The following is a 24,843-nucleotide window of genomic DNA, read 5'->3' as shown; positions in this document are numbered from 1 at the left end:
AACATTGTCTTTTAATTCATGTGACACTTCATTATTCACCCTAATGAAGTACTAATTGAGCTAAATGCAAATTCTGTGTAAGGGGGTATGGAAATGAAGTCTGATGGAGTGGCCTTCTTTCACTGTCACTGTTGATTGTGGACTTTAGCTTCAGACTCCAGCACGGAGGTTAGACAGGCAGCATGACTCTGAGGGGGGTCGTGGAGTGGTTGCTTACATAGGAACAAGACACACATGGAAGTGTCTTGATTGCTAATAGAGAATTTAAAGCGCAATTCATCTTGAGAAGAAAGAGAGAAGGATCTCAGCAGGCTGTGCGGAAGGAAGGAAGGAAGGAAGGAAGGACATGAATAATATGAAGGGGAGAAAAATATGTAATCGGAAGCAGCAGAGATGCCTGAAAGCAGGCAGTTGACGTTGTTGTGTAACCTTCTTTCAGAACGACACTGTTGCTGACACCCCGTGTGTGTCTACGTGTGTGTGTGTGGGTATGTGTGTGTGTGTGTGTGCACTCTTGCACACAACTCAGGTTTCTCAATTTTCATGTATCCTGCTGCTGATACTCTGAGATAGTCAGCTCTCTCTTTTGTGTGCTCGCTGCTCTGTGCTTTCAGTTTGTGTTGTTTTGTGTTCTTTTTTTTTTTTTTTTCTTTTCCTTTCTTTTACATTATTTTTCCAGGCTGTCTCCCCCACAGTTGCCCCCATGCAGCCTCAAGTGACATCCACTTCTCCTTTTACCCTCCTTTCCTCTCCCCCTCTCCCCTCCTGTCCTCAGAGGTCTCCAGTTTCTATCTGGTTCGGTACATTAACATCTCTTTACTGTTTCAGCTCTTTTTCCTTTAGAGCACAGAACCTCACCTTCCCAACCTTCCCCCCTCTCTGACTTCAAATAACGTAACTCTACCTCAGCCTCTCCTGGCCTCGCACCCTCTTGCTCTATTTTGACTTCTCACTGTGCCCATGGTGGAGTTTGTGTGTTCTTGGCGTACTCTATCATTTTGTTTGTGTGTTCTGTGCCTGTTGTTTTATCATTGTCGTGTCGTATTGTTGTTGTGTTGTTTCCCCCTCCCTCCCGACCCTCCATCCTCCTCCTCTTCACTCTGACCCTCCAAACCTGGCGTACTCGGTGATCGCGGAGATGGTGTCGCCCTCCCTCCGTCCTCCCTCTCCTCCTCCGTCTCCCCCCCTTACCCTTCGTGCATCCTCTCACATCCATCTTCCTCTCCTCTGTCTGTGTCTGTCCATTCTGTGATGTGATCCCAGAAGACACGGACTCACCAAGTTGGACGAACTCAGGTCTGTCCCTTCTTCTTCCTCCCCTTCTTCCTTTCCTGACTCTGCTTTCTCTTCTTCTTCTACTTTTATTCACTCTGTATGTCCTCCTGGCTTGCCCTCCCCGACCCGCCTCCCCTCATCTCAATCATCTCTTCTTTTCCCGTTTCGCTCGCCTCCATCTCCTTGTGCAGTTTGCGCTCTTGATTGTTCTGTGGACAGTGCTTCCGGCTTTTTTTTTTGTCATTTTGCACTCCTTTCTGTTGCTGTGGACAGACTGTGTGTGCTTACAGTTCATAGAAGCATGGTCATGGTCACACGTGTTGTTTCTTGGCCCCAGGTCTTGACATGAGACACTGTGTTATTTTCTACCTTGCTGTCGGTGCATGACAGCAGAACTTACCCTCTCTGTGGACACACATTTTCAGCATTTCCCTAAACTGATTTTATGGCCGATTTCAATATAATTTAATTGACAAAATGTGTCCCTGAGGTTTTGAATGCTGTTGAAGTGAATATCATTTAGAGTCCCTTAAATTAGGAACAACAGTGCAGTCAAAAAGAAATATATGAATAAATCCTACTTCAGCACATTTGTTTTCAAATGAAACAATGACTATGAGACATGAGATTGGATCACTGACATTCAGAACATGTAGTTTTATACATAGTCTCCCAATTTAGGGCACCTCTTCCAGTCTTGTTGTCACTGTGAGGTTGCCAGGTAATCAGTGGAAAACAATGACATGTTGTCCCTATCACTTGCTTCGCCCTAAAACGTGGTCTAAAAAACAGCAGTGGAAGAGGTCGTCCTTGCAGCAGGTGCAGCAGGACGTGCCGTAACTGTCTTGGGACAAGAACACACAGCTTCAAGAAACACACACACACACACACACACACACACACACACAAACACAATTAATCACGTGTAGTGAACAAGATTTTCTTTTTAGATTCAGTGTTTCTCAGCAAAATGCAATGTGTGCATCCTAGAGGCCTAACAAAAGTGGAAAAAAAATGACATGTTGTCTATTCACTTTCTTTCTCCTAAAACTGGGGGGGGGGCTATGTCTAAAAAAAATCCAGCAATTCCTACACCATTCATCTGATGTGGCTGTAAAGACCCACAAATGACCGTAAAGTTGAATAAAGTTGCGACTGTAACCTCATAGCCATTGTTTCACTTCAAACCTCAGTGCGCTGGAAGACACAACAGTCCTAATATTTTACTGACTGTAATTCAAAAAGCAGAATAACCACATGAGTTGATCAACAAAATCAAATGTTTGTAGATAAACAGATGTTGCAAAACAATAGCTATGGTGCAGCATAACAAGCAGTTTACTGAATGCTTGGTACATGAAATGACTCCTTCCGTGTCATTTAGAGAAAACTGTTGATGTGGAAGTGTGTAGGCTGTGACATGTCACTTAAGCAGTGGAGATAAACAATTAACCAGGAGAAGCAGAGAAAAAGATGATGAGAAAAATTCACTTTGCCTCACCTGTGCAGTCATTCATTTGCTCCCAGCTTGTATTGCTTTTCTTGTGTGTGTGTGTGTGTATGTGAAGCTACAGGCATACTGTATGTGCGCATGGCACTTGTACCCGTGCATTCACCTTCACTCTGTCATCGGCATCATATGACACAAAAGTAGAGGCAGAGAGCAAGTGGAGAGAATGGAGATACAGGGTACAGCAGGGACGTCATCATTTGGCAGCATTTGATGATTGTTTTTGCAGAGAAAAAGATGTGTAGCAGCTCCAGCAGAAAACATTTGCTGTGATGTGTTATTTTGTTTTATTTTCATTTCAGTTACATAAAATGTGAATGAATAGTTCTTATAGTGGCATTATTACCTCCACAGAGCAAGGTTAAGCTTGGGTATTGATTGTGCCGGATGCTTGTACAGTGCAAATTGTGCTTTAAACAATATGAAACCGAGCATAGTGCTTAAATTGAATTTGGGAGAAGATGAGATGGACAAACAGGATGATGTGATGATTTGGCAAAGAACTGAAATGAAAAGAAATTGGAAAAATGTGGATTTTGCAAGTCTTTCAGTTTGAGCTGAGAGGGATGTGTGGGCCAGTTAATCCCATCATTCAGGAATTGCATTTGTTGTCAAAGGATTGGCTTTTATCTAGAAATATCATGTAAAATGTACATGATCACAAGTATTGCTGGGAGAGTACATTTTGTTCAATGCAGTAATTTGGCTCAGCGTTTAAACTTCCTTCACTGTGCAGTGGGCGTCAATAAATTATGTAATTTGATTAATAATCACCGAATTAAAAAGTAACGGAGTGTGCAAATTTTTCTATAGTTTATTCAGCCTTGGTTTTGGACAAGTGGTTACAAAAGACGCAGTGTAATATGTTATGCAGCTTACCTTTACTAGTCAGCATTTTGTGTTTGTGTTTGTGTTTGTTTGTTAAAATAGCCGACCATTCAGCTTTTCCCCATTAGATCTGTCCTCGTCATAGCTCATGGCTCATAGCTCAGCAGAAGCTCGTCTCTCACCATAACAGTGTGTCCTCCCATCAGGCCTTCCTCACCGTATCAGCCACCATCTGACAGTGTCCCGTCTCTGTGCTCAGGTATGGACATGGAGGAGAGGACCAGGCAGATGAAACTGAAGATGAACAAGTACAAGCAGGGAGCTGGCTCTGACTCCAGACTGGAGCAGGACTACCACAAGGTAAACACATGTCCAGATATGCTGCATGTTTGCTTCCATACTCCAGAAAACATGCACCTACAGTGCACTGTTTGCATGGTTGCACTGTGCATAGGCCATATGGTACATTCTGAAAGCAGTCGAGCATGTACACATGCACATATCAACATCATACTGCGCATGTACATTGATGTTTGCACAGTGTACATATACACACAAATATAGTCACACAAACACAGGAAAACTGATAAACACTCCGCTTCATTCAGGTTGGAAAACACTGAGTTAGGTCCAGTTGTTTTTTGTAAGGGTCAGTTCACCTGAGCTGAATATATATATGTATCTCTATGTCTTACTCCAGACACAATGTCCCAGTTACTCATTAATCATTCACAGACCCAACTTTTAACAGTTTGTGTTCGTTTTTTTTCACTGAAGGTGAAAATAATAATAACAATAATAATAATTATTATATATAATTGTATATAAGTTTCAGTGGCGTATATCTCACAATCTTAGCACATGCATGGATGATAGATACAAGTATAATGAGAAAAAGTGTTTTCTCTTTGTCATGTGGGTGAACTGAGCCTTTAAGCCGCTTGTTGCAAATTCAAGGAATGTGACAGTGAGTGTTTGCAGAGTCAAGCGTTTACTACTCTGCTCTGCAGACATCCTGAGCATGTTTAGAGAGCTCAGCCTTGGTCTGGTGTCTCATTGCAGTCTGGGCCAAGATGTACAAAGGCTCTGTGTCCAGCTTCCCTTTTAAGTCACTGTTATGAAAACTATTGCAACAGGAGCAGCCAACTTGTTTGCTTGGAGTCTATAAAAAGCAGATGAAACTGCGAATTGTCCATGTCCGTTAAACATTATCTTTCTTGACAAAACAACGCTCTCACTGTTATTAAACAAGACTTGTGAGTGCCTGCTGTTAAACCGCAGGGTAATATAGAACAGTTACTGTAACACTCAGCTCAGGTTCTCTTACAGTTAACATGTCACTGATAAAACACACTCAGGATATTTTACATGTCAAGTTTGTCATTCCAGTTGAGCTTCCAAGGAAGCCTCAGTGTTAAGTTTAGAAAAACTCTGTGAACAAGACCACTGAATGTCACAGTGTTTATATGGAACCATGGATCCACGACAAGAGTAAAAGTCCTGCTATCACATTTTACTAAAGTAAAAATATACAAAAACAAATAAAAACTAAAATCCCCTGTTATTCATTATATTATAGCAGGATTCTAATGTTGTAGTTGATCGAGACAGACCAAATTTTCACCACTGTAAATCATATATCTATTACATTATATATCACATTATACTATAGATCATTTTGGGAAGGGCTGGATTAGCAACCAGACAGAGCACAACCGCTTCAGGTTGACTGTTTGTCGGTTCATTGATGAACTTTGATTAATTGCACATTAGTTTAAGAATTTGCACGTCTAGAGTAAATTATCAAATAAGTTGGATCGTGCATTAATACCTGATCTCTGTGTTGTAGAGAGCTACTGTGTCATCTAGTTTCATTTTAGTTCTATATTTTATCTACTTATATGACACATATTCCTAAATTGTATTTAAGCAAACTGGTCAAATGACACACAGAAACCGTGGAGCCAGAAAACTTGGCCCCAGCTCCCGGGTATATAACGATAGTGATACTAATGATAGTGAGCAAACGTAGGCCTATAATGATGCATCTTATTTATGTATTTATTTAGAAAATCAGTTTTTAATGTAAAATCATGATCTACAAAATAACTACTAACTGTTGCAGTCAGATGCTATAGTGGAGTGAAAAATATACAATTTCCCCCTTTACAGTAGAAGTATAAAGTAGCATCAATCACTGAGGGTGACTGATGCCAACAGGTTTGTAGGTGTGACTGTCTGGCCTGTGTAAAAAAAAAAGTGAAAGTGAAATTTTAGACAGGACCCACCACGTTCCCAGACTGTATGTCACATTGTGAAGAGCTGCATGATTCAGCTCTCTGCCCTGAACTTTTCTACTACATGTACTTACTATTTGATGTATTTGACTGAAGTAGGCTACACTCTGACCTTTCAAAAGGCACAACCTAATACGCTTTATGTAACAGCACCATCTCTCCTCTTTCTTCCTGTCGTCTGAGAGCGCCACTAATAAGTCGACTTATTCACATTCATGAGCTCACTCCTGCAGAAGAACTTATCTTGATCAAGAATAGTTGTCCTTAAAAAGCTAAAGGCATGCGAGCAGTGTTCCAGATCAGTTCATACCATTTCAAATGCCCTAAATGAGTATCTTCGTTTTACAAGTGCAGAATGAATAACCACTGAACATTTAGAAGCAACAATGATGTGTTTGCCTGCACAAGTCAAGCACCAGGAATATCTTTTTGTGTCATCAGACATCACCGTGATAATAAACTTTACTTTTTTGTTCATGTTTTGTCCTCTCTGCAGCGCTCAGGCAGAGATCCACGGGGCTCAGATAACCTGTCAGCCAAGTCATCGGACAGCGATGTAAGCGACGTGTCCGCTGTGTCGAGAACTAGTAGTGCCTCTCGGTTCAGCAGCACGAGCTACATGTCTGTCCAGTCAGAGCGGCCGCAAGGAAATCGCAAGATCCGGTAGGCTGATGTCCACACCAGGGGACAATGAAATGTGTCTCGCTCTTTAAACCACTTCAAGCTGTTATCAGGAATGGACAAATCCCCCTCAGCTGTGAACGTTTCTTTACATACCCTTTATGTCGCCACGTCCAGATGATTTCAGCTTTGAAATTGTTTGCACTTGGTTAAACTGAAAGAGGAAAATGAAGGCTTTAGCACTGTCTGTCATTTTCTCACTGCGATGAGTTCAGGTTTGGCTCCGTTTTAGAAAAATCTGGAACCAAATGGTTGAACTCTCTCAGGCTGTGGGGAAAGTTTGTCCATATCTGGCAACAAACACTGAAACAAAAACACATTGCATCTCTTTGGGTGTTGTCTCATATCAAAGCAAAAACAAATTCATTTGCATGGCGTCTTGGTGTAAGTCTGTATTTCTGTTTCCTGTTATTTTCAATCAGTCTGCTTTTGAGCTTGGCTGCACTGTCTCGTTGTGTTTGTCTTTTGTTTCTCTTGCTGTTGACGTTTTTCATGCTTTGTTTGGCTTTCTCTCTGCTTTGCATGTGCGGCTCTCTTTGCTTCTGTCTCCGTCTTCAGCCAGTTGCGATCAAGGAGCCAGTCTCGGGAGGGGGATGAGCTGTTAGGAGAGGTGTGGGAGGAGGAGGAGGCAGGAGGAGGGGGAGGAGGAGGAGGAGAGGGAGGGAGACGGACCAGTAAAGAGGGGAGATTGCAGGGAGGGAGGAAGGAGGGAGGGGGGAGGGTAGAGTCAGACAAGGAGCATCAGGAGGATTTGGTGGAGAACGAAGAGGACTTGCACCAGAGGAGTATCTCAGAGACTGACCTCAGGTAACATGTGTGTGGCAGCCTCTAACTGTAGACTCCCACTAACAACATGGCTGACCTTTAGCTCCCAGTGGCCCACTGACTGACTTTCCTCCACCCTTTATCCTTGATCATAACACAACTTTGGTCCTTTTAACCTTTCTCCAATACTAAAGTAGACTAGCATTACTCCTTGTTAATCGTAGTGACACTTCGGTAACCCATGCAGCCTGCTCACACATCAGTAGCAGATAAGATAAAGACGGAAACAACACAGCAAGCATCAAAAGAGTAACTTAACACCCCGTGAAAATCTGATCTCTGCTGACCTCCAGTGGTTTTACTTCCTACCTCACTGCAGTGAAGTACTCCACAAACCTGTGGGTGTTTACAGGTTCAACAGAGCACACCTCAGGTCTTGACTAATCTTTGTCCTCCTTGTAGTACAGGGGGGGAGAAGGGAATTTTGTTTGTGGTGCAGAGAAATCATAGAAAAAACAAAAATTGAATTTAAAAAGTTACTAATCCACAGACCTTACTGTCAACATATTTTACTGAAGACTAGTTTTCAAACAGTGAAAAGTCTCTTGATTATTCTGACTAACCAGGACACTGCTTCCAGAAAGACATTCAGTCCTGTTGTAAATGATCAATACATTACACTGTAGGTAAATGGAATATGATTGATTCACCTCCATTCATTCCACTGCACTGGTTGGGAGGCAGAAACCTACGTGAATAAAACCAAACCTACATATCTGCATAGCACTAGGTTCCTTCAAATCTTCCTACAGTTGTGACACTATGATGAACTCCACACACATACAGAACTAGCAGTTTGTTGACAGATTACAGTGAGTTCATACATTTCTCTTTGTCTTGTTTAGGCACAGTATAGTTTGGTTTCTTCAAAGATTCTTTTGTTGCTAAGCGACTAACTTCATTATATTGACCTTTGTCTCACGTGCCAGTCTGGAGGAGTTTGACTCGGCTCAGGGATTTGATAAGCTGTTCACATTTCACTTTGTAGCATGAAATTATAATGTTGTATTTCAGTGTAATAAATGAAACATACATGACTGAATGCATGTATGGAAATCTTTAGTTTTTACGTTGCTGTATGCAGAACACTTTGGTTCCAACATGTTAAGACTATATTTAACATGACACGTGTTTCATTGTGGCCACAAGAGAGTATAGTTTCATTTCTGAAGAGTGCTGGACCCACAGATATAAAAAGTATATCACGCAATTTCAAGAACAAATTGATTTGGAGTCCCTCAGCAGGATAAAAGCTTAGCTTCCACTCCTAATAAGATGTCTTCACTATCAAATCACATTCACAGCAGGATCCAAGTTAGTACTTCTTACCGACATCAGTACTGCTCAATGTCTCCATGGACTTAGGAGAAAACACATTGAGATAAAAGCTATACCCTCTTACGTGCGATTAACTCTGCACCAGTGTGTACAGTGTGATTAGCAAATAGGATCCCACATGTGTCGGAGGCTGAATGCACATGTGAGCAGATCCACTGAAATGTCCACAGGTGGAGCACATACACAGGTGTCTGTCGGTTCGCTCTGAGGCTGGAGTCTGTGTTGCTTTACTGTTTGTCTCTGCTGCTCACTGCTGGGGTGTTGCATCAGTATGTTGTCTGTCAGTGTGTGTTCTTCACATCCTACAGTGTCACTCTGCACCTGCAACATGTCAACCCAAACCTCCCACATTCTTCCAGCTGCTTCTAGACATGCCGAGAACATTTCACTTTCTCTCTCTCTAACACCACAACCCTCGTACGTGCACTGTCAACCAGCTGGTTCATTCACTTTCAGGAAAGCAACTGGAAAATGTAATGACTGTGATTAAAACCTGTCTGAAAAAAATATATTCTGGAGATACATTTGAATTCAGCTACAATTCTCCAATTTCTAACAGTGTATTCCATCTTGACTGAAAGTGAGTTGGATTGGTCCTGTGTTTAACACTGACAGCTCCTATCTGTGTGATCAACCCTAACTCCTTCATGACAGCTACAGTATAAACCGATACTATACCTCTTTATAACCACATGTTAGTCATTCTGCTTTTCTGGGACAACAACACATGAGAAGAGATATACTACAAGATAACAAAAAACATTCTGTATTCCGTCACTCAGTCAGGTTGAGTGAGGATGTTCATGTTAGTGTTGCACACAGTACTCTGTAAACAAACAAGCAATTTGCCATAAAATGCTGTTTTACAGTGATGTTAAAAGAGTCTCAAGGTCTGTGTGCTAAAGCACAGGTCGACGCTTTTATAAAATTATGTTAACATAGAACATAATATAAAAGCTCCAATGAATCAAATGTTCAACATAACCGTGTTTTTAATCAAAGGTATTTACACAATAAAAACAGCTGAATGCAGTAATGAAACAGGAAGTTACTAAGTAGCAGTAAATCTTAATCTACTTTTCAGTACTTTCTAAGGTACTTTTCAGTTTTCCAAAAGTTTTAATATTGAGTTTGTGTGTGGTGATTTTTTAAATCATTTGATAATGATAATAATAACTTCATTTATATAGCACTTTTCTTAACAAAGTTAGAAAGAGCTTCTGAGAAAAATAAAACCAGATAAAAGAGCCTGAGCATAGAAGAAGTGAAGACAATAAAATGAATAATTATTTTTTCAGGGCATTACAACAGAGCACCATGATTCCAGCGTAAGGGAGACACGGTGTGCGGTCACCACTCAGGATGTTAGAGGTGAAAACAGAATGAGCAGGCACCAAGATGTTAAGTGAGTCTCTGACTCTGCTGCTCAAGTCATTACATGAATTATGAATGAATGAAGTACAATTAATAAATTGACAATTTTTTACAGTGAAATAATTGTAATTACAAACTAAATGCAATCTTGATGTTTGTCACATTAATTCTAAATGAATTAAGCAATATGACTATATGATCAGACCTGTTTCAACCTAAAATCTTCCCAATATGCACAAATGTTAAAATATTACCTAATGAAGACGCAACAAGTGGAACAGTCATAAGACATTAACTGCTTCTGCTTTGTTTTGCTGCCAGAGGCCCATTAGTTTTGTACTAACTCTAAACTGCAAAAAGCAGGAAGTTGAACACATTATTTCAGAATAGTAGACCTTCATGCTGCTGCTCAGTGACATGCTTTTATTTTGTGAATCTAAGCCTTTCTAAGACTTTCAAGTAAATGCTTTAGTGTGGCATTGGGTATCGAAGCTACAAATCGCACTTCCATGAAACAGAATATGATCGATAACTAAGTGATAACTTTAAGTGCTGTGTGCACTGAGATAAGAAAAAGGGACCTCTGTTCTGCGTGTGCTGTTGTGCTGATGTAAGCTCTGCCAGTGGCGACGCTCACATCAGCCTGCACAATGAACCTAAACAGTTAACAACTGAGTCTCACGATGAGAGTCTCAAGATCAGTACTGTAAATACTGAAAATAATTGATTATGAGTCTAGACATTGTCGGAGGATAATGGATAAGATGCTAGCTGCTTCAAGTGATAAAAGGTTTAATCACTACTCTGCTTATCTGTGTGTACGAGCAGCGAGGCAGTGTGATGCGGCAGAAACATCGCTGCAAGCTACATTTACTTGTGACTCATCTTCTATGTATTGAGGTCACAGTGTAAATATACATCTGCTACACATTAAACAGGTCTGTTCAAATTGACTCGGTGTACAAGCATCATGGCAGCCATATGTGTTTTTAGTGCATGGCTGCTTCCACTGCACAGCGAGGCAAGTGCACACACGCGACTCTAAGCTGATGTTGTGTCCAGTGGTCTCTAGGATGTAAGGAGCTTTCCACGAGCGCTTTTAAATCCCACATCACCTCTTCCCCTCCATGAATAATTTCAAGGGCAGGGGCTGATCATTGCTAAAAGGGAGGAAGGGATGTTTACTTTAACCTCCAGTCCACCCACCCCATTCAGCATCAGTTTGTCTAGTGAATGGAAGCAGAGAGCTGCACCTGAGTTACCTCTGCAGCCAGCGACAGCGTTTCCATACGAAACTCAGACTTTCATTTATCTTTAACTTCCATTCTGCTCACACAAGTCTCTATGACGAAAAACTTTGTAGCCGTGTTGACAGGCGTGTATGCATGCTAATGCTCTGGCTGGGGGCACAGTTGCCATGGAAACCAATTTTTCTACCTCACCTGATAAAGAAGCATTGATTCTCTCTGTGAAAGGCAAACGAGAAGAGGGGATAAGTATGGGAGGGCAGCAGACAGCTTGAATGACTTTTACATTTTCATACAGCGCTGATGATCAGCATGTCTGTCTCTTCCCAGTTGAGTAGGTGACTCAGCTCTTTAGGAGTTTATTTAAAACATATAACTCAATGTTGAATGTTTAAACTGGGACAGTAATTTATATATTTATATAAATCTTGTTTTTTATTTTAAGATGAATTCTTAAAAAAATCAGTTTACACTTGCTGTATTATTTACTAAGACTTTTAATAGCCAATTTTTACCATATGATAATCACCAAAATGAAATCAGAGATCTCTCACCTTTTTATGTAGCATGTTATGCTGCTATTGTTGCAATACAGTATGTAGATCACCTCATTTTGACCTCATGCAGGCTGTAACTAGATCTGTCTACACAACGTTTGCAAGATAAAAAAAATTCCAGGTTTTTAGTTTAGTTTTGTTTTGGGAACATCTTGGCTTAGATGAAAGTGCACAGTGTGCAATCTGCGTGATGAAGAACACTATGTTCTCTGGGCTTAGGTTGAAAATCAGAAATCCCTGGAGAGACCCAGTTTTCCAAGCAGGCACATTTACACAGAGAGACTGGCCTGAGCGCCAAGACCTGTTCAGAGAGCAGCGAAACTGTAATGAGAGGAGAGGGGTGTTAGCGGAGCAGCAAGTAGAAGCTGGTGTAGATTTCTTTTATGCAGTGATGTTTATTCTCTAAGTCAAGTCAAAGTGAAGTGAATATAACATTTCATAATGAACCAGCTGATATTTAGATCTGGAGCATGTCCATTCCGGCCAATAATCTGTCCACTGAGAAATGTTCCCAAGCAGAGCATTAATAAATGAGGCAAATATTGAGTCTGGTTAAACCAAAACACGACCAAGGACATGTTAATTTACACAAGTAGAATATTTCTGTTTAGATCAGATTTTCATCCATTTAGTGAAATAAAATGCTCTCACAGATCTTTGCAGTATAAGCAAAGCAAGGCAAGTTTATTTATATAGCAGCATTCAGACACGAGGCAATTCAAAGTGCTTTACAGAGGCATGTAAATACATCAAAAATAGAACATTAGGATGACATTAAAATACCAATGAAAAACATTAAAAACTAGTTTGAGTCATATCAAGATTGCATAAAAGGTAGGAGACTCAGGACACCATTTTAAAAGGAGTGTTGCAGTGATAAAAGACATTAAAAACAAGCAAATGCACAAGATTAAAAATATGTTACGTATGTGATTTATTGGTGAGCTGCAGCAAGTAGTGATGTTTTAAGCCCTGATTTAAATGTTTCAGCACATCTCAGGTGTTCAGGAAGCTTGTTCCACAGGTGGGGAACAGAGAAACTACAAGCTGCTTCATCTTGCTTGGTTCTGATTCTGGGAACACTAAGTAAACCTGTCCCAGATGACCTGAGGGTCTGGATGCTTCATGTCGTACAAGTAGGTCGGAGACAGTCGAACTTCTAAAGTTAGTGTGTCCATTCAGACCAGTAGATTATCCATTTGAATCAACCATTATCAGCCTGCTTCCTGGAGTTCAGGCTTGTCCTAAACATGTTGACTGGCACAGTGCATCCAGTTAGACTAGAGGAAGATTCGTCCTATTAAATGAATAAATTGTGTTTAATTTTCAATTATTGAGTGTCTTTTCATAGAACATGAATTTTTATTTGAAAGGGTGTGAACAGGCTCCGTGCTCATGCATTTTAACCTCAGTGGGTAATGATTCGTAGAGTTAACAACGCCTCAGCGCCCCTGACCTCTCCTCTGAGCTGATATTTGGTTTAATGAAAGCAGCAGCATTATCACCCTGTTTGGAGCAGATGAAATACAGCCTCACTGTGATGATAGTGAAAGAGCATATTTCAGAATGTCACCTGTAGCACATCAGCCCGTCGTGTTGTCAGGAGCCGAGGCGCTTGAAGTCTGCTTCAAAGCTTCTGGGCTGCATTAACTGATCAAAGGCACTAATCCCCCAATACGCATTCAATATTTATGTATGAAAGTACAGGCTGATCCATAACAGAACCTGCTGGCATTAGACCTGGCATAAACAAAAGGCTTTACTGCAGGCTGAGATACGAGGTGTGTGCATTCTTTCACCGCACATCTGACTCATTTCACCACCAGCTGCCAAACAAAATGTGGTGTAAACTTGAAAACACAGAGACCAGCCTGTGGCTGCCAGGCAGATTTGGACCGGTAGACTGCTGAAGCTCTAGCAAGGGATAACATTGATGCATCACTCACCTTCTGTGTGAAGGTAATGCAGTATCGTTGCCTACACTTAAAAATCCTGTCAGACAGTGTCAGACGTGATATCCAATGCGTACTGATTATTCTCCTAATTCTAATACAATGGAGTTGAACACTAATGTCTAATATATGAAAGAGCAGAATTTGAAGGAGCCTAATTTAAGTAATTGATGGAATCAATTGTCAAAATGCATTTCTTCTTCTCCCATTTCAGCCAGCGTGTCTCTCCATAAGTTGTCTTTATAAGACACTTTTCACAGTGGAGGTCAGACACTAATTAATGAACAGCAGCCTGAGGGCGCTACACATAACTCATCCCATTAAGAATACAGAACCTATGAAACAGAATGTAATTTGTCTCTTAAAGATAATTTTACTGGCAGAGCTAAAATAAGACTTTAATTTGGACACTGGCCTATTTCCTTTCAAGCAGGAAGAGTTGGAGAATAATGCTGAGAGCAGACAACTTTCCTTTGTGTGTTCGGTTTAGTGTGAGTTTCCTGAACGTGTGGTCACGACTCAGGTTCGGAGAAGTTGCATTTTATTTTCTATCTTCAGGTTTACGTGAAAGAGTGCAGGTGTTAAAGAGAATGGAAATGCATTACCTATTATCTTTAAGTTGTATGTAAGTAAAATTATGTGGTTGTTTATACCAATATACTTTTAATTTACATACTAAATTTATGCTTCTTAAATAGTGGTACATTTGGTATTTGAACTAAAGTGAATGGTCGAGTTTAACAATCTTAAAGATGCCTGAGCTTCAAGCAGTTGAAAAAATCTCTAAACAAACAATTTAAACTTAAATAGAGATTAAATGTTCGAGGAGAAGTTAATATCAGACCACTAGGTCCATAAGTAGCCGTACTGAAGCTTTAATTTGTATCACACAAATCTTCAAATCAAGGAATTCATGTCCATGTTGTCTTAAAGGATCAGACTTAAACATGCCCTGTGGAGTTTGTGCAGTGTGAATATGTGTAATATCTTCACAGTACACAGTATGTGCCCCTGGTTTTGTTTGTGCTCATGTATGAGCAAGAAACAGTGAAGAAGACGACTGATGCCAAGTAAACACAGACGTAAACAATGATGGATTTCAGCACTCAAGAAGATTATTCTTGCAAATGTTTTATGAGGAAGTGCAATGCACTCCACTCATCTGTTAGACCTCATGCTGTGTGTTTTGATGAGAAACACCAAATACAAACAGAAATCTTATTTGTTTACTAGAAAACAGAAACATGTTACTGCAGTAAAGCTACTGAAAATATGAAATCCTAACAAAAACAACTTATTAAATGTCTAGACTGAGCACTAACCGCTAATCATGGTCAAAATCCTGCTGCTGATAACTCTTTTCGTTTCAAACTGTCACAAAAAGGCCTTGAATGATTCGAATGATCAGTGGAGTCACAGCCTGGTTCAAGTGTTCACTTACTTTGAGTGAGAATAGAAATAGAAAAGAAGCAGCTCCTACAGCTCAAAGTGACCAAAAATAAAAAAAAGACTTACAACGTAGCAGTACTCAAGTATTTAGATACATAACATACATACAGTAGAAAATATAATGGCTGATCTTTCAATGCACAGACAATCGTTTAGGATGAACAGCACATCCACTTTAAACCCTAAACTCAACTATACTGTAATATACTGTCATGAACTCCTGTACCTGAACTCTGTCCTTTTCTCCTTTTCACTCCACACCTTGTCACCTCCTGTCCTCTCTGCTGTCCTCTCTCCTTGCCTCCTCCTCTCCTCCTGTTTCTTCCTCCATCACCTTCTCCTTTCACATCCCCTCGGCCTCCTCTCTCCTCCGCCCTGTCCTCCTCTGCTCTGTCCTCGCCTGCCCCCCCTGTCAATGGTGGTGGCTGACAGTGACTTTGCATCCAAAATGAAAAACAGGCAGATGGGCTCGTCAGGCGGGGTGAACATTACCAAGAGCACAAGCATCAGCGGCGACATGTGTAACCTGGAGAAGACGGACGGCAGCCAGTCGGACACGGCGGTTGGCACGGTAGGCACTGACGACAAGAAGAGGCGCTCCAGCATTGGTGCCAAAATGCAGGCCATGGTTGGCATGTCGCGCAAGAGCCGTAGCACCTCTCAGCTCAGCCAAACAGGTAGGGCATCCAAGTGCACAGCCAGTGTCCTGTGTCTATGTTCATATGTGCATCTGTCCCGTGGCCTCTTGTTGTGTCTGTGTGGGTTTCTCTGAATGTTGAGCTCTAATGTCACTGCTCTCTCTTCTCCAGTTCTTCCTTTTCCCCACTTTGTTTTTTAACTAGAAGGGACCCTGGATTCTGCAGAGGTGAAGACAACAGCACAACTTTTTCTCACACCTTTTTCTCTCTTTTTTTTCCAGGTAACAACTTTCCTGGAAATCCCTCTTTCTCTGTCTACCTCCCCGTTTTCTTCCCTTTTCTATTACACCACTGTTTCACGTTTTCATGTGTAACGCTGATATTTATTGTGCTTCTGCTGTAATAATTTGTCATTTCATTTAGAAAATGTGCTATTGCTGTAATAGCTTTGCATTTCTGCCACTGGTGACCTCAGCTGCTTGGAGCAGGCCACGTTTTGTCACCTTTCTCATGTTGTAATATTCTCCTGCCTGTGATGATTTGCGGGTGTGAATCGCTACTTCTAACTGTGGGCGTCTGCAGATGTTTGTGTTTCTTTGAGTGCATGTGAGAGTGTGTGCACATGCAAGATATGGAAGAGAAGGGGTGTGTTGCATTGGTGTTTTCAAATCTATTGTCCTTCAGCTGAATCCAGGAGTATGTGTTTTTCTGTAGTGGAAAAGATTTTGTGACATTTTGCAGAGCATGGGGCTATTACTTCTCTTCTCTCCTCTGTGGTTTTTTTTCTTTTCTTCTATCCTACTTTCTTCCTGAAAGTGCTCAATAACCATTTGAGAGGGATTGAGCTGCTTTAGCTGGAGCCAGACAGTGTGAAAACAGCTTAGCAGGTGGTGTGCAGTGATGTCTCCGGCCAACAGATTGAGTTCTGGTCTGTTCATGTGAGGTGCCTATTCATCTCGTCTATTCAACCTTAAAGTGGTCAATAATCACCTCTACCCATCAGCACTTTCTGTCCAGATCTGACTAGATAGCATGGCCGAGGGATGGAGAGGTACATGTAGAAAGGGATGAATGGTGAGATGAGTGAGGGTGGAGGGAGCTCACGTGGCAATGCACTACCCCCCCCCCCCCCCCCCCCCCCCCACGGCTCGTGATTTGATTGGCACATGGGCTGCTACCTCCTTACTGCGAGTGAATAATTTCTACTAATTATTAATCATGTCACTGTGCCAATCAGTAACTTTCGCTGCATTGAAATAAGGCTTTGTTAAAAATATGGATGTTGGAAGATAGAAGTGACTGTCATGAAGCAGTTCTCCATGTCAAGTTGTTGACTATTAATGATGGTTATGTTGCTGAGTTAGATCACTACTCTGTTTACTTTTGGGAACAGACAAAAACCAGTTGACATTTGTTCAGATTTTTATTTTAGGATACCCACATTAACACAATCACAGGAACAAAGTCACACACACATGCACACACTGTTCCCCATGCAGACACAGCACACTCTGGGCAACATGTATCTCCTAGAGCCATCAATATTTCACTCAGTGCTTCTGAGTGCATCAGATGGGGCTTGTGAGAGTGTTTCAGTATTTGAGATCTGTCTTTGGTTCTGCACCAGCACCAGCACTGCCAAGCTGCCTTCTGCCCTACTTTGTTGTGCACTATCCTGAGAGGCTCATCGCCTGCTAAAAGGGTGCATTCAAAGGACGGTCGACTTTAAGAGGCTGCTCGGCGGTTTGTGTGCACTGCCAAATGCTGGTGGGGGGATGGGGCAGATCAGCCAAGGAGCACGTCTCTGGCTTTGACAAACACAGGTTGGTTCGATGGAAATGGATGTGCTCCCAGGTGGCCGTCATGAGTAGTGTGTACACAGTTTGCAGATCTTGGTTTGAAGTGCTGGTTTTGTCCTCTCAGTCCTCCATGGAAGGCCCCCGATTTTTCAGGAAATACAAATGTATCACTTTGTCTGAATATATGTTTGGCTAGCTGTGACGAAGGCAGCGTACTTTGCACATAAGTTCATAAGTACAAGACACTGAGTGCAACGGGGCAGCACAGAGCAATAACAATGGACAAGACAGAACAGACTTCACGGTACGTGGCTTCGTACATACCTTCGTGCATTCAGCAAGGCGTCCTGCAGGGAACATCTAGCAGTGCACGGTAAAACGATACCAGGACATGTGCATGATTCATTATTGAGTCCATGATAAACAAAACAAGAGGACGTGGTCTAATGAGGCAGTTCAGCACAAGGCAAAGCGCTTAAACACACCTGTGATAAAGAGAGCAACCATATGTTCAAGAAAAAATCTAATTAATAGCAATGAGGTTGCCAAGAAACAAGAGTTTCACAGAGAGTTCTTTTGAGAATTTATACTGACTCTGAGTTTGACTTGTACTATTTTAGAAAAACAAAGGTTATGCGTGTCCTCATTTAGGGGCAGTATTGTTGTTAAACTTGTCATCATTAGCTGATACATCTAGTGGTACATTATGTTTTAAGCTCAGCGGAGAGCAATTTATTCCCAGTACACCCCAAACCAAACAGCTGCTACACAGCCTGACCCTGCTGAAACCATTCAGCTCATTGAAAATCAATGAATGTCCATGCATTTATCTGCACGTCTTTGTATATTTCCCTTGTGATTGGGATCTGAAAAAAATACCAGTTTTTTCTATTTATTAATTCCAGTGCATTTACAGCCTGTGCTACATATTCTCCATGGAGAGGCTGTCATAAAGAAACATGCTGATGAAGATGTTGTCAGCAGTTTACAGAACTGACCTTCTGTTCAGATTTACTGTGAATCACACACACAAATACTGTTTGCATCCTTATTCCATATCCTACCTAAAACATTGCAAATGATGTATTACTGCCCTGTATACTTTGCATTGGCATCCATATGCCATTTGAAAAAGATGGGAACATGTTTCTGAAGACATTGCTCCACCGCTGCAGATGCACCATTAGTCCCTCTCCACTCCACAGCATTGTGCCTTTAACAGTGTGCAGTATTGTGCAAAATGCCACAGTATTTTTAAGGCCATTTGCTCAGGACAAGATGATTCTTTGACCTCTTCTAGCAGCTTTCTGGAACTGTACTGCAGAGAGGGATTTGGTATGTGCGCATTCAGCCAAACTTAAAAATGAGCTTCCCGCTCTGCGCTGTGTGGAGCTCTCTGGTCCATGCCATAATGTGAATTATTCAGGATTATTTGAGTTCCCTTAATTTTCTTTCCACTCTGACCAGTTTGCACATCAAGAGCTCCTTCAGTCCAGTGAAGTTTCTCTTCACTGTCTCTCTTTCACAACACTGAAGAAATATTAAGCAATTTTCTTCTACAATATTTCTACAGCCGGTAGCATCAGCCGGACAATCAGTTTCAGTAGTTTTAGCCCATAATGGCCCCAGTCTAAGAGTCTGGATGGTGTCCCAGAAACATAATCAACAGCAATCTTTACAGCTCAGCACCAGCTTCTGACTATTAAGGCTGAGGAGGTGAACAGTGCAGGAAACACAGAAAATTGGGCCTTAATAGGCAAAAACAGGCGAGACTGCCTGCAGTGATATAGAAATAAGAGAAAGATGGAATCAGTGGGGAGGATTCTGAGTATGTGGTATAATACATTGTCAGTAACATCTAGCTTCCTGGTTCCCTGGATGCAGCCTTGAGTATTCAACAGTAATTGTTCTTTCGTCCTTCTTTTCTCTACCTGACCCTGAGAGAAACTCACCATTGTGATGGATGTGATACTTTAATCACTTGTTTTTTCCCAGCACTGTTCTGAAGTGTTGGCGTTGCATTATGCCATAGCATATATGACACTGCATTTGATTAAGCGCTGATGCACGACCTAACACCTCAGTCACATTTCTAGGTAACTGTTTATACAGTGCATACACTATGCTGTGCTGCTGTTTCATACATTCAGAATTAAAATATTAAGCATTTTCTGACAAGTAATATGTCTCCAGGCTCTCTCTGTTTTACCAATAAACAGAGAGAGCACTTTACTAAGAGGTAAATGTTTTATTCATGCAAAAATATCCACATGTATAGAGGAGAGAACAATGCTCTGGCTGCCCCCTCCTCTCTCACTGCTCTCTCATCTACACCAGGCACTGACGTAGTGCTGGACCTCCGAAGTCCTCAGACTGTTTTGTATGTGGTAAAATAGCTGAACTTTGAGCTTTCAGCCGAGGTAATTTGTCTTCTGTGTTGAGTTGGGTGCCTATCTCAGCAGCTCCTCCGATTGCTGAGGCTGCTAATTAATCTCCTTGGGGGCTGGAGCAGACATGCTGCTCTCAGGATGATGCATGGAAGGAACACAGCAGCACAGGTACAACCGAGGCTGAGGGACACCAGCGCTCTACTGCTCTCTCGCTTCGCTGTCCTTCTTTCTACCTTACTTAGTGTCTCATTGAGTCCAAACTGATGTTTGTATCTCCCTCTCATCATATCCCTTCTCTGTGTTCTTCCTCACCTTCACTTCTCTCCTTCACTTCTCCCATAAGATTCGCAGTATCCTTCCCTGTCTGCCTTTCCCTCTGCTGCTCGCTCTCCTCCATTTCCCTCTCTCTCCATCTCCATTACAACAATCCACAAGAGGACGCGTGGCTGTTAATCTCTGCAGTGACCTAAATGTGTGGGTATACTGTAGGAGCAGTGCTGCTTTTATAGGTTTCAAATTTTATTAGTGGATCCACTGCAATATCCCAAGCATGATGAACCTACATGCACTCAGAGGAACAGAGAATCCTTGTGACAATAGTTTCCGCAGATATTTTTAATTTTTCTCTTGTACTGCGTCCACCACGGTGGTGCAGCTGGAGCTGAAGTTTGCCTGTTGCAGTTTTCCACGTTGGTTGTTGTATCCAACAATTATAGTGTAATGTTAACTGTCACACTGAGGATTGGGATTTGGCCCGACGTCTCTCTTCATCTGTCAAGGGCAGCAACCAGTCTTGATGAAGTGTCTGTGTTTTCTGATCATTGTACAGGTTTGAGGCTGCCACTTAACCTTACAGGATTGCTTATACACAAACTCACATTGCTGGCATTTACAATAAGTCCAATTTATTACACTCACATTGTAGGGTGCTCATGCATACGCTTGTTTACTCTACTATGTCAATGCTAATGCAAAAGCGGGCTTAGTTTTGCAGGGGTACAGTTTCTGTTTCCATGGTCACTGCAAACGATATGCAGAAAACATCATGTTGTGATTGATTACTTTGACAGATATTACGATATGAATCATATTTTAGTGGGAAAGGTAAATTTGGCATTTTCACAGAAAAATATAAAAATGACGAATTGATTGAACAAGCACGTTCCCTTGCACCTGAGGAATTTGGTTTGGAGCAGGGCATCTCTGTGATTTGGATGTTGCCCTTAGCTATATTGCAATTTCAGTAATATTGCGATTAATTGTTAAACCCTAGTCCCCATATATTTTCTCTTAGGTTCTGTGCACCTGGAGTAGAAATCAAACACATCAGGTCACCGTTAGATAAAATACAAATTTGGGCTTCAGATACTATTCATTCCATAAGAATGAATAGTACTATTCATTCCATAAGAATGAATAGTATCTGAAGTCTTGCAGTTAAACAAATGTGAAATTAGGTGAGGTTAGAGCTTTTTCACTGTTGCTGTCAGGCTTCATAATGGCAGAGCTGACTGGCACTAAAAACAAGAGTATACTGACTAACCTTTCAAATCAAACAGTGTTTTTCCCCTAAACACTGAGATGATAATACCCCTGTCAGATACTTCACTGTGCACAGAAATGGAGACATTTTTTCATGGTATTAGAATCACAAGTAAGACTTGGTGAGACTGCTTAACCTTTATCTAGAATAGTTCTTCTGTAACTGTTGTATTAATTACTGATCACTTTATGTTTATTCATGAGCTGTGATGTGACTATCAGAGTTGGTGGACTAAATAAATTGTTTTCACACTGAGAGCAGCACATGGCGTCTCTCGTAGCAGACAGTGTACTCTGCGTTATCCAAGAAATTAACCAATGTCCTTGTTGTTTTGAAGATGTTTTTTTTTTCTGTTTTGTGGTAATTATGCTGAAGCATAATTTAGCTGTTATCCAATTAGAGCAGAAAAATATGTCACGTTGACCCTGGATATACACGAACATTGACCCAGCAAGCTGTGGAGGAACCAGCCTCTGGTCCTTGCTGATGTTGCCACTTGACAAAAGCAATATTTTTATAGTGCTGCTATTGAGACGCAAGTGTTCTTAACTGATTTACTCTTGATTCCCGATTACACTACTAATTATTTTCTAACAGGTTTTCCATTGGGTCTGTTGAAAGTCATTGGAATTGACATGAGTTTGCCAGAGTGCTCCTGCATATATATTTACAGTTTCATTTGAAACCTTCAGTCGGACTTTCCTTATAAAAAGAAATATTTCTGGTGGCGTATTATCCGTCTTCACTCAGCATCTCATCTAAAAGCTGTTGATTCATCCTGTAAACCCTGCCATGCTCCCTCAGCTGCTCGGCGTGTTCTGCCTGCAGTTTGGCTCATGTTCCTCAGCCATATGTCTCTGTTGCCTCAGTCTGAGGCTTGGACGCAGTTTAGGACACACTTGCGTCCACTTGTGTACCACATTTGAGTACAGTTCATTCTTGCCTCCCATCTGAACTGGACTAAAAATGAACTTCCACCCTGCATTTTCAGATTTTTTAAGTGCCGCTAAAAATACTGTGTGGACTTCCTCTTCAAATAGTTTTGTCTCCAGAAGCTGACAGCCACTCTGTAAGTGTCAGTCAAAGAGGAAGTCTGAAGAGACATGAAAAATACTGTGGTCAGTTTAGTCATAGATCATCATATGATGATGTTTCTGCTCACTTGGCCATAAAAGTGGTTAAAACAGGCTTGTTTCCTCTTACAAGTATGAGAAATAATCATTGTGATATGTTTGGTGTAATTTTCACACACAAGGGAAGCTTTTACATATCACACTAGTTTGTTATGGTTCTAAAAAAGTAAGCTGGGGTGATGTCAGCTCGTATAATGATCTTTCATATCCACACGTAAGGCTTGGCAGTGTTTAGATCCCCTTTCTCTCTCTGGTTAGCTCTCCATCTGTTGTAGCTTCAGTGTTTGCACCACTGAGTGAAGGGAGGCAGCCAGGGGACGGACTGTTCCAACTGCTACACCTCCTGCATTTCATGTTTCAAACATGCCTCTCTCCCCTCACACCTTCCACTGAAGGCGTGAACCTTTTCAATGAAGGCGTGAAGTGAATGGCAGTACGCAGTGTGTGTACATGTTTGGGTGTAAAATCTTTTATTATATACATATATATATGAAACATGAGTGTTATACCATGAAGAAGATTCTTCATGATTCTTATTTCTGTGCTTTCACTTGCATGTCATGCAGGATTACAGTTACATTAATTCGAATTTTTATGTTAACATTCAATCTAAAACATGTGTCATGCAGAAGATTTTTTTATCACCTAACTCTGCAGTTCTACAAGCTGTAGTAGAGTAGAGGCCCACTGCTCTCATGAGCCTTCCAGGCAGCATTTTCTAGGTAGGAAGTATGATGAGTGGACTCTGTGCTGCTTATCCAGCACTAAACACAAGACTGTTTTATATTAGTCCCAGGAGTTGTTGGGAGCCATAACAGAGCTAGTGGAATGAAAGTGTACACAAGCATATGATATTCTATAATTAAATCAATTTCACATTATAAATCTCATCATATCTGAGCTACACACACACAATAGGAAATTGCACTTCTAGACTGCAGGACTGGTCTGCATCAAGGTAGACAGAAGGGAATGTAAACGGAGAGAAGAGAAAGTGTTTGCCTACGTTTGGGCTGTACTGGTGTGTGTCCAGGTGTGTGCACACTTAAAGTGCTTGCAAGTGTGTGTTTGCCTACATCCGTGAGTGTGACTGCCAGGGTTAGAGTCCTCCATTAAGCTGTGTTTACTGTGTGTAGGACCAGAGTCGCTGTCTGACGCTCGTCCTGGCCCGGTCTCATCAATTAATAAGACGTCCAAGGGTTTCCGGCTGTGATCCTTGCCGCCTGCCAGGCAGAACTTACATTCGACTTCTGGGATATTGCGCTCTTTTGTTGTTGTAGTAGAATTGGTGAGATTCTTCACATTCCTGCCTTCTGAGGTGCCTGTGATCTGGAGTCGTGTGGTCACTGTCATGTCAGTTTGTCATAGCTTGGAGTGAGAGCAGATATGTTGCACAATGTGCTTTAATTTTACTCCATACCAGTCATGCTGTTGTGAAATCAGAGAACACCAGCATTGCCTAAAATGGAGATTTTCTACAACAAGGATTACCTTTTTGATAATAATATTAATAATAATTATTATATTAATCACTGTATTTATATAGCACCTTTAAACAGTTTATAAAGTGCTTTGACAAACGAAGCAAAAGCAATTATAGGCAAGAGGCTCAGAAGACAATATAACAACAGAAAGCCGGATAGAGAAGCCAAAGAGTTAAGTTAAAGAGGGACGATATACAATATACTTGAATATAAATAAGGACATTACCTTTGAAAACCTGAATGTAATGTCTGAAGGCCTGAGTTAGAATTTAAAAAAAACATTCCCCTTAACACATTCCTCATCTCACCAGTAATCCCCTCTCTGGTCTTTGTAACTAAAGTGACACATTTTCTATAAAGAGATGAACTGAAGAGACCTGGATTCTCATGTTTCTTCAGGCATGATTTTATACTGGTTTGAAGTACTTTAATCTCTAATGAACAAACTTTTACTTTGTTGATAATGTTATGTATTGCGTGACAAATGAAAGTTTTCCTGTGGCTTTTCATGTAAGGTGTGAAC

At 41.2% G+C, this 24,843-nt stretch overlaps 1 protein-coding gene across 20 annotated transcripts in view; it reads left to right on the top strand.

Moving 5' to 3' along the window:
* The window catches only part of rims2 (regulating synaptic membrane exocytosis 2), a 144,378-nt gene that overhangs the window by 109,888 nt on the left and 9,647 nt on the right, over window positions 1-24,843 (top strand). For 2 of the 20 annotated variants that reach the window (XM_022753372.1, XM_022753382.1), the window contains 3 exons: window positions 3,873-3,973; window positions 6,407-6,573; window positions 15,766-16,010. The exons of 16 other annotated variants lie outside the window; for them this stretch is intronic. In XM_022753372.1, coding sequence (XP_022609093.1) covers window positions 3,873-3,973; window positions 6,407-6,573; window positions 15,766-16,010 — 513 coding nt within the window. Of the gene's footprint in view, window positions 1-3,819; window positions 3,974-6,406; window positions 6,574-15,765; window positions 16,011-24,843 lie in introns of all 20 variants that reach the window. 2 more of the 20 variants (XM_022753383.1, XM_022753379.1) reach the window with 1 other exon arrangement.

This window comes from Seriola dumerili, unplaced genomic scaffold (assembly GCF_002260705.1).
Source record: "Seriola dumerili isolate Sdu_G_001 unplaced genomic scaffold, Sdu_1.0 BDQW01000191.1, whole genome shotgun sequence".
Classification (NCBI taxonomy): Eukaryota; Metazoa; Chordata; class Actinopteri; order Carangiformes; family Carangidae; genus Seriola; species Seriola dumerili.
This window is presented reverse-complemented; position numbering and strand designations above follow the sequence as displayed.